The sequence below is a fragment of the Coptis chinensis genome, chromosome 5 (assembly GCF_015680905.1).
Source record: "Coptis chinensis isolate HL-2020 chromosome 5, ASM1568090v1, whole genome shotgun sequence".
Lineage (NCBI taxonomy): Eukaryota > Viridiplantae > Streptophyta > Magnoliopsida > Ranunculales > Ranunculaceae > Coptis > Coptis chinensis.
The window spans coordinates 90221761-90239818 of record NC_141460.1 but is presented as its reverse complement, the minus strand read 5'-3'; the positions used below and the strand labels follow the sequence as shown (position 1 = coordinate 90239818).

Sequence of the window (18058 nt, the reverse complement as noted above, 5' to 3'; positions counted from 1 at the left end):
TTGGCACACTCAAGATCTTCCTTCTTCTTCTTCTCTCAACTTAAATGAGTCAAGTTCCAACCACGAACAGAAAGCAACTTTTGTTCACGAACCAAGAACCGACAATGGCTAGAGAGGTTACTACCTATGGAATCTCCACAAATGACTAGCTTTTTCTTTAGAAAATGTTGGAGGCCACCATTAAAGGAGAGAGAGCTTTTCTTTGTTGGGATGATCAATATATGAGGGGTGGGGGTCTATTTATAGAGCTCTCCCACCTCCCCAATATTGAATAGGATAGAATCCTATACTCATCTAATATCAGATAGGATAGAGTCCTACACTCATCCTAATACCTGGTAGTTATCCTTATCTTGGTGGTTTATCTTTATCCTGGTGGGCATTTATCCAGCCTTATTTCAACAAACAATGTGAACATCATGCTTTACCTTCGCTATCTTTATTACATAGACTATGTTTCATCGTTTGATGAAGCTGTAGCTATTGATTATCGGATTATCCATATAAGTCTTCTAATGAAGTGGTTGAAGAAATATCCGGTTCTTGTAATGGACTGATATGCTTGACCACTTTGGTTGGAGGAATCACTTGCCTCTGGAATCCATCTACTAAAGAATTCAAGAAACTACCCAAGACGCCTTTTGGAGATATTTTGCCGGGGTTTACGAGATGGAGACGTTCGTCAATTATTATGGTTCTGGGTACGTTGAATTTGATTCTCAAGTCGAGGTCTTTACACTGGGAACTAATTCATGGAAAACGATAGCAGGTGCTCCTCGTAACCTTCTCTATAAGAAAGCGTCTGGGATTTTTGTTAATGGGGGCTCTTCATTGGGTAGCTTCACTTAATTGTGAATCATTTTTAACTAAAGTAATTCTATCTTTTGACCTGGAAAATGAGATGTTCAAAGAGGTGCCACAACCAATATGGACACCATCGGTGTCCCCATACCTACGAATAACTGTATATAGATCAATCCTATTCTACCTCGTTTGCAGAAGTTGCAAAGGCTCTAATACAATCATTAGTAAGTTTACATCCTATTTTTGCTTCGATGATGACAAAAGTAGAAGAGACTAGAGACGCCAGAAATTGTAAAAAGGAAATATCTTTAGTAAATTAGGCAACATTAAGAAGAAGTAAATTCAACTACACAGTGTTTACACAAAATAATAATAATAATAATAATAATAATAATAACAGATAGAAAATAAACGTGAACTGATTTAACGATCAACATAGGTATACTGTTAAAATGTTCCCATCCATAAACTTACACACACAATCATCACCCGTGCCCAAAATAAAAGAATGAGAGCTAGCGGGGGAAAGGTCAGAACTATTCAACTTCTTAATTTTCAGCAACACCTTCAGACGGAACTGGGGCAGCAACAGCGACATTGACATCTAATGTGTGATATATTGTGATTGTGTAAAAAAAATACCAAATTGCAAAGGAAACTAGTTGCAAACTTGATACCATCTTCAGACTCTTCAAGGGACAACCAGCTACAACAAAAGCAAACACTCATGAGTTTCAACACATCAATATTATGAACAGAAAGTTATTAGAGAAAACTATATAACAAAATATAAATAAATGTGAACGACTGATATGTTAGAATAGTACACACATATCAAACCAAACAGATTTACATTTGTAACCTAGCTAGCAGAGCATAAGTAAAAGAGCGAACGACAAAGAATAATCATTACTTAGACATCGACCACCTGACATTGCTTGTATTGTCGAGAGCTTTTTCCTCATTTTTCCCCTCTAAAAACCAAAGCGAGAATTGATTAATGTTAGAGTAAAATGTTTTCTTGGATTAGAAGCATGCCAAATTAGCGTAGAATCATCCTTCTGATTACACTATCATAAAGTTACTAACATCGGGTCCAAAAAGCATACAAAGAAAAAACAGAGGCGAGTGAATTACTAACATCAGGATACCCTTACAAAAGTCTATAGCATGACATATACAGGAACAGAGGACTTTTCTTTATGGTGTTTCACCTTTTATCATGAATTAGCGAATTACTGTCAACATTGTTTTATCAAAGCAATGGCAAAAAGAAAATGTATTTGTGTTTATTTGTGCATTGTAAAGGAGCAGTCAAGCAATCCAGCGCCTATGAAACTAGTCAATACTGCGGGTGTAGAGCTACTTTAGAAAGCTTAATCAAATATCACATAGACAACCCTCTGCGAGGTATGCCAAAGCACGAGATGAATTCTGAATAGTTAGAAACAATTCTATTTTGAAACAAACAAGTTAACAAAGAGGTATAGTATCAATAATATGCTGACATTTTTTTATTTAAACCATTGTCGCCGTAAAAGTGTCCTCTCCCTGACAGAAACAATGGTTCACGCTTGAATAACTGAATGACATGATGGAACTAAGCACATAAAGGGGTAGTGAGAAAACTAATTTTAACCACTTGAACTATATAAAACAAAGGGATGATTTACTAATCCAGACATCATGAACACTTTTGACATTGGAGTATCATTACTAAATTGCACATATGCTTGTGCAAGAAAAATCAAATAATAAATTGTACCTTGCACACGCCTTCTCCTTTTTCAATCTGCTATTTCTTGTTCTTGCCCAACATACGTACCCGATTTCAGTGATACAAGACTACCCACATATACCTCTGCTCCATACCATTCTGTAACACCATGAACCTCAAGAGTGTTTGCCTTTTCAAGTTTTGGGTCGTACAAAACTAGCTTGGGCTCCTCGGAGTATATCGTCTCTAAAAGAACTTCGCCATTCTCAGAAAAGCGAAGTAACCTCAACCTTCCAAGTGATATACCTACTGACGACTGGGAGATAGTAAATAACTTACTCCAAGACTCCCTTACACCATAATCCTTCATCACCCATAAATCAGCTCGAATCTCTTTGAAACCATTTGGAATATGCAAAGAGACCCTCCCAACACTCCTGCACTAATTATATTCTTTCAAATCCATATAATTTTATGGCACAAGAAAGTATTTGAAGAAACAAGTCTGTGCAGTGTTAAGTATATAAAACAGATGTCTGAAACAGATAATAATCGATAAGATGAGTTTCTACCTCTTCTCTTCTTCGTCTTCTGACTTTCTTGCGTTTTGTTCATTGCCACCATACTAGACGAACATTTTCCCTGACGCAATAATCAATGTGTGAGTTAGATCCTGTTAACTACCCCTTAAAAGGGTAACATTTTCTTCTTTTCCTCTACATACACCACCAACATATTCTTATCACATCCATCATTCTTGTTCTCTCTTTTTTTTTTGCTCGATAAGTTAAGAATTCTATTAAAAGTAAAAGGTATAAGGATGGTTACAATGTTTATGGCCTAAGGACACTCCATCGAGTTTCACTAGCTCAATCTCAAGTCGACACCATACAGCGCCTCCCATTTATAGATCTATGGGGGCTTTTCATTACAAGAAATACTCTCGAACGATTGTAGCCTAGACACATGCTTAGCTGCAATATCAGCTGCGATATTTGCTTCCCTCATTGTGGAGCATAGCTATCTTCTCCTTGCTTCTTTCAAATCTTCCTTTTCGCTTCCAGTGCATAGACCCTTCTTTAGCCGCTGTGACTACTGCCACTGCATCTGATTCTATCCAAACATTATGCCAATGCTCCGCAGCAGCCAACTCCATTGCTTCCACTAGTGTGATGCTTTCAGCCTAATAGTTAGTGTTGCAGCCAAGATTCTTACATATAACTTTGAGAAATCCACCTTGGTGGTTTCTTACTGCTATGCCATAACCTGAGGGACCAGGGTTGCCTATGGCTGCCCCATCAATGATAATCTTAACTTAATCTTGGGCTGGAGGCAGCCAAATACATTTGGTGGTCTTAGGAGCTCTGCCAAATCATGTGGAAGCATTCCATTCAGCAAACAAAATAGTATCTTCTGAAGAGCTGTAACACTTTGCTTTAGACAATTGAATCGTGTACCTGATTTGGGTTCTAACATAGTTCTTGCAGTGTTGGATGTTAGGAGGTTTGTCTTCATAAACAACTTGGTTACTATGTCTCCATAAGGCTACCATTCCTCCTACAACAGCCGCACCCCATATTTGCTTCGCCAATGGACTCCGATTCTTCATCTTAGAAATAGCTTCAGTAAACTTGCTGAAGTTCATTTTACTCTTACACTAACCAGCAAACCAAGACCAGAATCCAATTGCAAGCCTGCAGTCCCATAAGAGGTGTTGCAGGTCCTCACCGCTCATTTTGCATACCACACATCTAGAAGCCAGGTTGATTCCTTTACCCTGAACTTTAAAGTCGGTTGCTGCACAGTTCTTGAGCAAATTCCAAGTTGTTCCTGCACATTTAGGGTGAGGGAAAGAGTTCCATATATGTGAACGCCAAGGAACTTCAACTGTTTGTTTCTAATTGCATTAAAGGCAGATGCACCTGAGAATTCCCCCTGAACATCAGAGCACCACACAAGTTCATGAGTTTGATCTTTGTATTTCTTCCACACTTAGTCCAGCATGACCAATAAGCGAGAGCAAGGCTGGAGGGCAGCGAATACCATCATGTGTAACAATGGATGCGACTTTAGAGTTACATCATATCCTTTAAGATCTTTTGTGTCTAACTTGAACTTGGTTTTAATGGAAGCACCCCTAACCCAATTGTCTCTCCAAAAATCCACTTTAGTGCCTTCACCTATCAACCATTGTGTTCTCTTGTCGACTTCTTTCAATGCCATTTTGATGCCAGGCCAGATGGAAGAGGGCCTGTGATACTTGACGACGTCACCATCATTGTTCATGTCCTTCTTCCGAAGCAGCGTAGATAGCCATCAACACTTCCACTTCTCAGGTTCCATGCAATTTTCATAAGCAGTGCTCTGTTCATGCTAAACTTTTAATTCCAAGGCCTCCTTCCTGTGTCGGCACACAAACATCTTTCCATTTGACTGTCACAACTTTTCTGATATAAGGGTCCCTGCTCCATAGAAAGTTCCTCATATGTCTCTCTGCTTCATAAATCAAACTTTTCGGCCAGCAGTAAATTGCCATGTTGCGTCCATTATTCTTGTTTGTATTTAGGGAAAGAATGGAAAATGGAAGAAGAAAAAGATGTAGGTGGTGGAATTACAGGCAGGTAGAAGATTACTGGCATACTTTTTGCAAACAAATGGCTTGAATTTCATCATTTGTTGGTACCTTTTCATATCTTCAATAGCATTATTCCAACTAATCGTTGAAAGAGATTCTAAATAAAATACAAATCATATTAACTTAAACTCAAACAAATACAAAGACATTTCAATTACAATTGAACTTGATTCTTAGCTCTAAGAAACAACATTCAATGGATAACAAAAATGATCTTATAACAATGTAACTGAACTCCTATCTAACATTTACTTCTACAAAAATATAAATATAAATTATAAACTAAAATTTTACCTCATCTCCCACTTTGATTGCATCGCGTTCCATCCTTTTTGCTCGTTTTTACTCCACAAAGGTACCCGATTTAAGTGATATGGGGCTCCCACATATATCTCAGATGTAAACACCTCTGGAATACCACGAATCTGGAGAACCTCAACCTCCTCAAGTTTTGGGTCATACAAACAAAGTTTTCGGTTCCTAGCTTGCACAAGAACATTGCCAAAGTTGCATAAACATAATATATTCATGCAAACAATTCCATAGTGCTTGAATTCTTCCAGCAGTGGGATACTAAATAGACAAGTCCAGGAATCCTTCACACTGTAGTCCTTCGTCATCCAATACCCATACATCAACCCGACTACTACTAATGTGATTAACTAGGCAAAGCTGTCCTCCCAAAACCGCAACATCATCAATACAAGTTAAACAAGTAGGATATGGCACCTCACGGAACTTCTCCTCCACAAAATTGAAAGAAACAAGTTGAAGTATCGAGTCTCCCTCAAAATCCTCAGTGGCAAGCCAATTGAGAGTTTCATTTACGAAACAGACTCAGAGCACATATAATAACTAATGTCTTCAATCCTACACCATAAATTCTCTCCCATTCTATAAATCTCTACTAAAGAACCCAAGTACTCAAGATCATTATAATAATCACGGTTCACAATATTAACCACCTTATATTTATCCATAATGGAATCATAGCCAAAACCTTGTGTACTACACGTTTCCATTTCTAAAGACAATCGTGTTACTGGGATTTTCAGATATTCTCGATCTAGTGCATGGATTCCAAATAGCATTGAAACACTCAGTACTTATATAAACCAAACCATTGCAGTAACCCAAGAGTTTAACTCCATTATATTCACATTTCCCTGGATAATAAATCTCTATATATGACATATCGTAATCTATAGAGTAGATACGTTTTCCTTGGTCATATAGCATGATGTTGATATTGTCGTTTTCTTTAGCATGATGGAACATGGAAGTGCATTTTAATAAAATCTGGGTCACTAATTAAAGTGTATCAAGGCTTGCAAACTGACTTGAATTTTAAGAGAGACTTGACCGGTAGTCTTGAGAGGATGTTTGTTATTACCTCTTGTGGAATATTCGAAGTCTTGGAAATTTGATGGTCCAGTGTGTGTGTGTGACAGAGAGAGAGGGATGTACCATGTGGGTAACGGCAATTAAGTTTGCAAAGCTAAGGAGTGAGAGCTTGCAGTTACAGAAAGAACAGTAGAACACGTGTGTAAGGACATTTCTGTCAACAACTGCAAGTCTGCAACGTAGCAAATTTGGGAAAGTTTGAGATGGCTGAAAGATTAGAAATTGACAGTATTGGATTTGAGTAACTTTAGCTTCCCACCTCAAGTGAAGCTATGAATTTCATCCAAGAGGCCCTAAGTCCCAACTTCCCAGAGGCCTGACTAGATTCACAAAGTTACGGTCTCATGTATAACATGATGCTTTAACTGTATTCTGTCACTTAGGAATTTCTTAAATATCTATACGATCAAATGCTAAAATGATTGTTATTGATAACCATATTCATTTCCTGTATGAATAACTAAATATGACAAGAAGAAAACATACACTCTGTCTTTCAGACTCCATAGTCATAAACAATTTCAGACTGCCATAGCAATTCATGCTGAAAAAAACACGCAAACAAAATATTCAGAGACATTTCAGCAAATTATGTATTCCCAAGTTAAGCTTTCAGTCCATCCGCAGCTCAAAGTTCTCATATAACACCTACGAAGAAAAATCACAGTCAAGGAAGATAGTTATACACATTAATATATGCTAGTTTGCTTATGAAAAAAAAACTCACAAGAAAATTGAAATCTGCTTTATACCTTCTATCGGTGATAATCAAATTTAATAGCAATACAGAAAGTTCAATGTTGACAGATTTTCACAAAATATATCAAAAAGAGGGCTGAAACAGATAATAATCATGGCAGTTAAATGTTATACCTCTCCGTTTCTTTGTTTCTGGGCTTTCCTGCTTTTCGTTCACTGTGTACAGAAGAGAGGAACGTTTTTCCTGATAGGAAATAATCATCACGTGAGTTAGGATCCTGTTAAATACTGTACGCGTTTAAAAATTGGTAACATTTTCTTCTTTCCTAGTAATGCACTACCACCACCAACATCCTCTTCTTATCAAATGAAGCCAGCACCCCTCCACCACAACCATCTTCTTCTTTTCTTGTTCGAAGGGAGAATGGAAGCAGAAGAAGAAAATGGTGGTGGTCGAAGAGCCCATGAAGAAGAAAATGGAAGTAGTGGTTGCCCTGTTTCATATGGATGAACTTGCAGTAATTCATCCTTTGTTGGTACCCTTATTTTCCAGGCAGACCTTGCCATATCTGATAGCATCATCGGAACTAATCGTTTATAGGGTTTGTGAAAGCCTAACATGATCACTTGAACTCAATGAAATACTCACACGCCTTAACCACAATTGATGTTTCTAAGAAAGAAATCAATATATCATTCAAAGTAGAGATAATCTTATAACAAATGTTCCTTTACAAAGGAAATCTAAAGATACAAAACAAAATAAATGTTACCTCATCTCCAGCATTTATTGCATTCTTTTTTGCTTGTTTTTGCTCCACATAGGTACCCGACTTAAGTGATACAAGGCTCCCCACATATGCCTCAGCTTTAAACCATTCTGGGAAACCACAAATTTGGAGAACCTCATACTGTTCAAGTTCTGGGTAATATAAAACTAGATCCTCGTGATCGTATTCTAAAAGAAGTTTGCCAATCTTGGAGAAAGATAGTATCCTCATCATTGGTTGTTCAACTTCTGTCAGCAGTGGGATGGTAAATAGACAGTTCCATGAGTCGATAACACCGTAGTCCTTCATCACCCACATATCAGCTCCACCTCCACTGGGTCTATAGAGGATGCAAAGCTGTCCTCCCAAGACCCGAGCATCCATTATAGAACAGACACACTTAGGATGTGGAACCTCATGGAATTGTTCCGCCACAAAATCAAAAGAAACTATTAATGTTGGTACGTCCGACGATGCCTTTTTAGTGGCAAGCCAATTGAGTCTCTGATTCACACATAATGCAGAATTAGAACACATATAATATTGACTGTTTTCAATTCTATGCCATGAATTTGTTCCTAGTGAATAAACCTCGACTACAGAACCCAAGATTTCATTATTCTTATCATCATCAAGTTCCTCATAATCAAAACCACTATGAAGGAACGCAACTTTAACCACCTTATAGTCATCTACGGTGGAATCATAGCCAAAACCATACGTAATATGTGACTCCCAATCCTCTATACTTTCAGCTACCGCAGGTGCTATTGGTAGTTTCTTGTATTCATTCGTACAAGGATTCCAAATGACATCAAAAAAGTCGGTATGTATACATAACAATCCATTACAAGAACCGACAATTTCAACTCCGTTAAATGAACCTTTGCCTGGATAATCAATCTCGACAGCTTCAGTGCACGATGTACTGTAGTCTACAGAGTAGAGATCCTCATTATCATCACACACCATCAGACTTATGTTGTTGTTTTCTGTAGCTTGATTGAGGTGCAGCTTTACAAAATTTGGATCGTCAATTAAAGAGCACCAAGGCTTAGATACGCACCTGAATTTTAAGAGAGACTTCACGGGGAGTCTGGAAAGGATGCTGGTAATTATTTCCTGTGGAAGACTCGACATTGTCGTTTTGTTTGTTTGCAGGTAAATGTCTGCCCTTCTCAGTGAATATTTGCAGAATTGCTTGGCCTGCAAATCAGATTTTCATAAACAGAAAACGTTAGTTGGTGTTATTGCTCAAAAAGAAATTTAGCAAAAGATCTCATACATTATAGCGCTCAAAATAAAGGGGAGAGACAGAGAAGCATAGATACCTATTTCGATACAAACAATGGAAAGTTTTGTAGTATTGGAGACAGGAAATAAAGAGGTAAAGGAATGAATGCGCTAAATCAGTTTCCGCATGACCGTATAAAAAACAAAGGTATGATTCTTGCTATGGTAAGTACAAAATATGGACAGGAAATCAAACACGTTGCATTTACCAAAACAAACAGATACTAAAAAAATGCTAACTTGACATTCACTGTCATTTTTCAATTATGCATTGTCAATTTGCCATCTCAATTCGTGTTGAGCTGGGCTGATTCACAATAATCCTATGACTTACAATGATTTCTCCGTAATAGCGCTCAAAATTTACTTTTCTTATTAAGAAGTTTGCAAGGGGAAAAATATTGTCATCATCCATTTAGGCAAATAATTAAGTTTGTGAGCTTGCAATGAGATGCACAACCAGTCCCATCCTATAGGTGTACTACAATTTCTGTATACGGCAATGCACAATCTATGGTGTGCATTTGCTCTTGCAACCTAAAGGTGATAGTAGCTGTAAGAAATAATGGTTGTGACAGTGTCACATGAATGCCTTTATTACAAGTAATAAAATGGCAGAATCTTACTGTCGGTGCTTACAAAGCATTACCATGGAGAATTTTAGAGGGCCTCGTCCTTTAGTTAATCTAGCATGCCCAAGAACAGCTACATTCATTTCCAAATGACTAGACAACTACCTGGAAGACACAATGAAAAGCCAACTCAAAGAAAATTTAACAAAACAAATACAAGAAATTAAAGGGTGGCGAAAAATTGACGGAATAAAATAGCAAATAATGAAGTACAGAAGAGGATCCCAAATGAGGACGAACCGGACGATCAAGGGAATGACCCATTGCAATACTGTTTTCAGTACTAATTTTCAGCTACAAGCAACTTACATATTTCAGTTGATTGCATTTCATTGTGAAGATGTTTTATGCAGACATTGGTTCCATGCAGACTTCTGCGATAGTAATTAATCGATGAAGTTTGTATTTATGACTCTGCTTGGCTATGAAGCACCGATACGTCCCTAAGGGTGAAGTACCCGTATCCGATACGTGTCCAACACGGACATGCCCCGATACGCGTCTGATACGTGTCGGACACGCGATTTGGAGTATCCGATTTTATAATTAATTTCTTAATTTCCGACATGCGGGGGATACGCGGGGGACAGTAATCTCACACATACAAGAATTTTTTTTGGAACTTCAACATAAAAAAACAAGTGAAATAAAATCCAAGTTACGAAGAGATGCAAGAGAAGAAAAATGAAGTGAATCCAAGTTATACATGTAAGTTGCTGCTTAATGTGTTTGAATTGGTCATTTTATGAAGTAGAATTGCCATTTTAATTTGAATTTGGTGAAAAATGCTTAATTGGCTTTAGTCAAGGATAGTCATCTCCTAGGTCTGCCCTTGAGCGACCATATAATTTGTGAGAAAAAAAAAAATTGATGGATTGAGCAAAAAGTGAACTGTAGATATCATGGTTGCTACTCTCTCTCTCTCTCTACAGAGAGAGCATATGTTTTTGCTTCCTGTATGACTAAAAATATAGTTTGTAACACTAACTAAGATGCATATCTCTGTGTTTTTACATAGTCCAAGACTTATTATACCTGATGAGTGATCTTGTGGCAGTCTCTTCAACTCATTATACAAGGGAAACCAATAAACCTGCCTGACCTATTGGCTTCTCAAGTGGACCTTACCTTACCATTTGTCCCAAGATACAGAGTTGGACAAGTCTTTTCCAATGTCCAATGATAACAATACCTTACGGTTTAATCATGGTAATCAGCAATGGTAGTGGATGTATTTAAAATAACAACTCAATCTTAATCACATAAGAACTCAACAAAGCTATCTCATTTTCCTACATTATTACTTGTTACATTCACCACAGAAAATAAATAATTGCCTGCCTTTAGCCGCATCTTCAAATTGTAAAATCTAAAGTAGATAAGTGGTGCACTTGTGGTCCGCTGTGATATAAGTGACATGATCTGTGCAGCCTGTATATCCTTAATTAGTTTGATTACTATATATATGGACTGCATTTATCAAGTTCGCAAGAAGTGGTAAAAATAACATAACAGTTTCTTAGCAAGCTGTGTCCTAGATTGGAACTGCTGCTTATGAACTAATATATTGATCGCTACTACTCATGTCAGGTAAAAAGAAAGAGTAACGCTAAAACCCTGCAACCCTGCATGGGACCTCTACATATAATAGAAGTCTTCCGTTATAAATTCTCAATGTCAAGAACAACTGTTTTCTTATTTTCCTTCTGTTGGCCGAACAGATTAAAGAAAATGTATTATTTCCAGAAATTTAATTATCCTTTCATCTTACTGGAATGAAACACAAATGGGCCCAAGTAACAGGTGCCATAGCAAATATAAAAAGTACATTACAAAGTATATAAAATGCAGAGGTTGTATAAATGAAACCTTACTCTTTTTCTTTTCAATTTCCACAGTCCACAGTTTGAATGGCATGCATGAGCGGAAGAAGGGTCCCCACATGAGGTACAGCTTTAAACGAACCAGGAAGCCCATTGATGATAATCTCTCTATATGATTTCCTTTTTTGGTTATAAGAAACCAATGCCCCATTGTTAATTTCTACTAGAATTTCACCATTCTCCTGTATCAACAGTGGTCTAAAGCGTTTAGGAACATCATCGGGTGGTAGAAGATTGAGAGGCACTGAAATGTTACAGTGCTTAATCCAAGACTCCCAAATGCCATATTCCTTCACGACCCATACATTGACATGCCCATCACGACCATCATCAACAACACCGAGACGCCCTGCCAAATCTACAAGACGGAAGTGCTGGTCGATCTTTCCAAGACATCTTTCAATAGGAACTGGAAGTATATCAGAGAGCTTTTCCTCAGCTAAATTGACAATAATAATGGATGGTTTATTAGTAGAATTAACAATGCCCAACCAATGTAAACATCCACTAACCAGAACCCCTGAAGCTCCTGGATCATCCCCGATAATCCTCTTTACCTTTCCAATGTCCCTCCAAGTACTAGTACCTAATTTATGTATCTCGACGTCATAATTATCTTCATCCTTACAAAACCTCATTCGTACAATCTTATACTCATTTGTCTCCAACTCATAACCAAATCCATAATTAGTCCCATACAATGTCTCACTTCTTGGTACCAAAAACCACTCCCCTATAACCGGATTACATATAAAAATATTACGATAAGAACATCCATCAGCAGCAACACAAATGAAACCGTTTTGTGAAGCAACCACTTTAAAATATGGAAGCCATGATTTAAACGGAAGATTGTTAAACACCACGACATTCTGACACGTATTGAAATCAGGTATGTAATATAATCCTGGTCCGTTGTAAAGTATGAGACTGGTAGTAGGATTGATTCGACGAGATGCTTGCACATAATGCATGAAAGAAAGACGACGATCATTGATTAAACCATGCCATGTTTGACAAACATACCTGTTTTCAAAAAGTGATGTGATCGGTAAACGTGAAAAGATCTCTTGAATGACTTCAGCAGGTAAGTTTTCCATGCTTTTTGTTTGTAAACTCTTCAGACTCATTCTTCTGTTTTGTGTTGAAAGTATTGTCATTTTCTGGAAATGACGGCTGTGTGGTACTTGCTACCTTTTTATGTTGTTATTAGGTTAAACGGTTGGTGAAGTCCACAAAGTTTTTTTGCCACGTGTACAGATAAGATTTTCAATATGCCTCCGTCTTATGCTTTTGTGAGTAGTAGACCACTGGGCCAAACCAAACCCAACCAATAAAATAACATTTTAATAATATTTATGATTAATTTTGTATATATTTATCAATTGTGTGGTTGAAATTAATTGATTTAATTTAACATTTAATTGATTTTATAGTTTTTGGGTGGGTTTGAGTTCGATTTGTAATATATCTTTTTGGTTCGATTCGGTTTTGGGTTCCCAACTTTCTCATCGGTTCAATTTGGTTTGGTTTTGAGTTCCTAACTTTCTTATTGGTTTGGGTTTTAATTTTTCATAACCGGACCAAACCAATCCATTGACAGTCCTTGTAACGCCGTATTTAAAATACGTATTTATTTATTTATTAATTTATTTATTTATTTATTTAAAATTCGCTGGATTGGATTTGGAATGTGTGGGCCTGGTTTCTGGGCCCGAGTCTGTGTTGGGCTTAGGTTTCAAACCCAAGTATATATTCATATTATTATGGAGAATAGGGTTCTTTGATAATAAAATAAAATAAAAATATAGGCGAAGATAAAAGCTCGTTGGCTAGAGCGTTGGAGCGCGACGATTCGGACTAGGAGGGATTCGTCGAGCTGTTAATTAAAGTGAGTAGTTATGTTTTTTTCTTTTTATCAAAACTAAAGGTTTACGTCTACGAATAAAAACTTTTAATGTCGAGTGTTTCCGATCAGTTTTTCTACTTAGTTATTTCTGTTGATATATTTTAGTTTTATTAAACTGTTGAAACTCTGTGATGAATTGTTTAAGCTTTATACTTGGTAATGGCGGCACGACAGATGATAGATTAGATTAAACTTGAATATATACTGTTATGGTTGTCATTGTTTGGAGTGACGGATGATTAGTTTAGTTGTAGTGGGTGTTGTTTATGCTTGTTAATGGTCACCGATACAAATCCAGTTGGAGGAAGCGGTCTGCCGACATAAATCATGTTTATTGTTTTGGTGGGTGATGTGGGTTTAGAATCGGTTGTTAGGGGCCGCTCAAGCTCACGAAGGTCGTCAATGGCGTTGCCCGACCAAAGCAATGGAATCCAAAGATCAATGGCGTCCTTTGTCCGTTTTATTTTGAACTCTTGTTGTTGTAGTGATGTTTAATTGGTTGGTTTGAGGTTGGTTAGTGATGGGTGATTGAATGCTGGGTCGGATGGAGCTGTCGGAGGTTGTAGAAGCCATTAATGGCGACCAGAAATTTCCCAGGATCTAGTTTTGGTGAAGATTGGGAATTTAAGAATTGAAGTTTTAAGCTTTTGTTAAAGTGGTTGGGGTTTTCCCGCTTCATTTCGATTAGGTTTGGAATTTTGAGGGTGGCTAATTAGTGGTGGCTGGCGGTGGAGGAAGAGAGCTGGTGAGGGAGATGACCGACTGGGCTTGGGCTTTGGGCCAAAGCCTTTTGGTTTTGTTAGTTGGGCCGGATTCATTCCTATTGTTTTGGGCCTAAACATGAGTTAGTGGTTGGGCCAGATTCTATTATTTAGTTTTAGGCCAGTTCAGTTTTAAATTTTTGGGCCGGTTTCAGTTCAATTTTTGGGCCGAACCCATTTGTATTTTGGGCGGTTTTTTAAGTTTTTTGTTTGTTTGGGATCCATGGACTTAAAATAGAGATCCAAATGGGTCTTTAGACATTTAGACTTTTGGGTTCTAAGGTTTGGCCTTGGCTAGTTGGGTCCGAACCATTACCTTAGTCATGAGCCCATGAGCCATGCACCTTTGACCTTAGCCATGAACTATGGCTATGACCATGAACTTGTTGAACATGGAAATGACGTGTTGACTTTGACTTTGACTTTGACTGTTGACCATTGACTGTTTGACCGGTGACTGTGGAATGTTGATTTTTTTCAGATTTTCACATCTTTAAGAATATGGACAAATGTAGTAATAAAATATTGTCAAAAATTATATAACTTTGTTTGTCATTATCTAATTAAGATTTGACGTGAATAGTGTGTAAAGCATATAAATATTGGTATGTAACAAAAGGGGAATTCTTATAAGACTTGTGATTTGGACTCGAATAATTATATGTAATATTTGGACTTGAGTTGTTCTTTCTTTTAAAGTTGTTTCATTTTGATATTTGGTGGAATGAACTTATATTTTGATTATTTATATACTATTTATATTGTGCACAAATGGAAATAATGCGTGCCTTTGAGGGTGACTTGAGTTCACATAAATATATTGAACGAATAGATTTCATGATTGATTATTATTATGAGTTGATACTTAAATGAATTGTAGTATGTATGAAGGCTTGAGATATTTCATAGGGTGTAGTGCAATATATTATTGGCACGTGAAATAATAAGTTTCGAGATTTGATATAGAGATACTTGGATATCGTGCAATGAATAGTATTGGCACGTGATAATGTTGATTGTATTATAACGAGAAACGTTGAGCTTCAGTACAATTAAGTATACTGGCATGAGATAGAATAAGAATTATTATGAAATATAAAGGTATGACACCTGAATAAATTACGTAATGAAAATCCTAGAACCTAATTACCACAACTCATGGGATTTGCCTTGGTGATGGGCGTATGTGATATGATTGACCCTTCTGGCGTTTCAGTGAATCTGAATGGCCCTTCGGGCGTAAGTAATGTGATTGGCCAATCTGGCATTTCAGTGAATCTGAATGACCCTTCTGGCGTAGCCGAATAGTGGCTTGATTATTCCGTTCGTAAAATTAGAACGAGATGCGCGATATTTTATGCCGAATAGTGGCAGTACTTACATAATGGCTTTCGTGTGAGGGTTACCTGGTGTTCGGCATCCCGCTCAGGATAATTACGCACAGAGTGGTTCATTATGTAAGAGGAGACATGTGGATGTACATGTTCGGCGTTGGGAAGCCATTGTGGTAGCTAGGGAAACTAGGTAAGACATAGATACGACGTGATTTTAGGGACACGCAAAGAAAGCCTTAAATAATATAATTATGGTAATATGTTGGTTAACTATATATCTTTAAATATATGATTGTATATGGCTTTGCAGAAGGGTGGGTCAAACTAATTACTTGGGCGCGACGCGACCCACTCAGAATTGAGCATGAAATGCGATGCGGATATAATATGCTTGGTTGGTTATTTGTTTAGTTAGAACCTAAAAAGCCTCGATGGAGGAACTACATGTCGATCTTATTTATTATGCGTATAGTTTGTTGTGTGGTTAGTTAGTGGAAGTCAAAGGCGCCCTCGAATGGAGGAACTATTTGCCTTAATTATTGTGCTTAATGATGTTGTATTAGTTGTTGGAAGTTAAGGCACCTCGGTGGAGGAACTAACTGCCTTATAGATTGTGTATGTATATGTACAAGTATCCATTGTATTTTAGAGCTACTCACACCAAAGATTGTTTATAATGTCGACCGATTTGCATGTTTGCTTTATCGGGTGTGTTCATTAAATGAACATAGTTGATAAGTCTTAACATGTTTAGTATTGAAGAAGGTTGGTTGCTGCTTGTGGTTTGCGTTAGCGTCGCATTTCAAGATAGACTTTGTTTTCCTTTGAGATGATATAGATTTTCAGTTGAGATAATGTTGTTTGTATTTTCATTTGTAATTTTAAATAAAGAGTTATTGAAAAAGATTTGTAACCTAATCTTATTTGTGAATTTTTGTAATGAAGAGGACTTTTGTTTAAGTTAAAAATTTTATTGGTTTTTAAATTTTCCGCATGTTTAAACTGTTTATGGGTTTTTGGAAGTTGAGAGTGCATCACACCTCGAAAATTGAAGAGTCGAGAACAAATATTGTTTTTCCGAATTCTATCAAAATTCGGGGTGTGACAGTCCTACTTGTGATGGTGTGAGAGTGTCAACAGGCCGGACCTGAATATGACACACCTAGGTCCAGGCCCGGCCCAAATCATATTTGATATTTTGAGTCCAAACCCGGCCTCGGTCCTATTGGGCAAGTTTGGATTCGGCCAGGCCTAGATCCGTTAGCAATACATGAGAACTGTTATTTTTGTCTAAAATTTAATTAAAACTCTTGTGTGGCAAACACAATACTAACCAATATGACTTCCAATTTTCTATGTCAACTTTCAGTAAATATAATAGATATATTAATAATATTAAATATAAAACACATAAACTATTATAGATTTCGGGCCGGGCCATTATCGGATCAGACATAGGTATGTCCAGACCTGGCCTAATAATCTTATCGGGCTAAATTTAAAGTCTAAGTCTTTATCTTATCGGTTCGGATTCAATCGGACTTCGGGTTTGTCCCGAACCATTGACAGCCATATGTGAGACATGTGAGTAATTGGTGGAAATTGCTTCAAATAGTTTAATACTGAAACCCATGTTCAAACTTAGATAGGGGCATAGGGCACAGCCAAAGTAAAATAATTTTTTGGGAGCACAAGTGTGTGCACTGTGCAGCTAGGAGCCTAGATAGAACATTCAATGTTTGTCCGAAGCATAGTACAAAATATCAGGATATGGATATTTATCGATACTCAATTTCTAGATATGTATCGTGGATATATCCCTCTCTTTGGAGATATTTGACATTGTTTCACATGCAAATATCGTGGATATATCTAGAATATCGAAAATATCATAGATTTGTGGATATTTCTGATATATCATGATACATTATTTATATTTATTTGAAATATAATGGTAAATATTAAATAAAATTATTATATATTTCGGAAAATATCTCCAAATATCGCAAAATATCCCCAAATATCACAAATATAGCAAACTGTGCATATATATCTACAACATATCGGATATTTATATATCTTTCTCTGAAATCTGGATAGATATCCCCAAATATCGTGATATATCGGGATATTTTGTACTATGGTCCGAAGAAATAAAAGTTCATAGTATCCATGATTTGCGTCAGTGAGACTGATTAATTAATTTGACAGGTGCCT

At 37.0% G+C, this 18058-nt stretch overlaps 1 protein-coding gene and 1 pseudogene across 10 annotated transcripts; both read right to left on the bottom strand.

Annotated features, from left to right (window-relative positions):
* Nucleotides 1-1214: 1214 nt before the first annotated feature.
* LOC147499941 (F-box protein CPR1-like) lies at nt 1215-7067 on the bottom strand (annotated as a pseudogene). The gene is made up of 7 exons (XR_015197046.1): nt 7047-7067; nt 6433-6654; nt 4565-4813; nt 4298-4456; nt 3979-4178; nt 1733-2958; nt 1215-1510 (listed from the first exon to the last, which is right to left on the bottom strand). The product of XR_015197046.1 is annotated as an F-box protein CPR1-like (transcript).
* On the bottom strand, nt 6983-13040 carry LOC147499940 (F-box protein CPR1-like). 9 transcript variants are annotated; one of them, XR_015196138.1, is made up of 6 exons: nt 11829-13040; nt 9949-10059; nt 9096-9235; nt 8033-8533; nt 7434-7503; nt 6983-7208 (listed from the first exon to the last, which is right to left on the bottom strand). XR_015196138.1 is itself a non-coding variant. In XM_086561689.1 (6 exons), the coding sequence occupies exons 2-6, from the start codon at nt 10035-10037 to the stop codon at nt 7198-7200; spliced, it is 798 nt and encodes a 265-aa protein (XP_086417815.1). In that variant the 5' UTR covers nt 10038-10059; nt 11829-12381; the 3' UTR covers nt 6983-7197. The 9 variants fall into 9 exon arrangements, 7 of the variants coding, with proteins under 7 accessions (XP_086417815.1, XP_086417808.1, XP_086417814.1 ...); XM_086561689.1 differs by having other exon boundaries at nt 9962-10059; nt 11829-12381; XM_086561682.1 differs by having other exon boundaries at nt 8033-9235; nt 9972-10059.
* Between the last annotated feature and the right edge of the window lie 5018 nt (nt 13041-18058).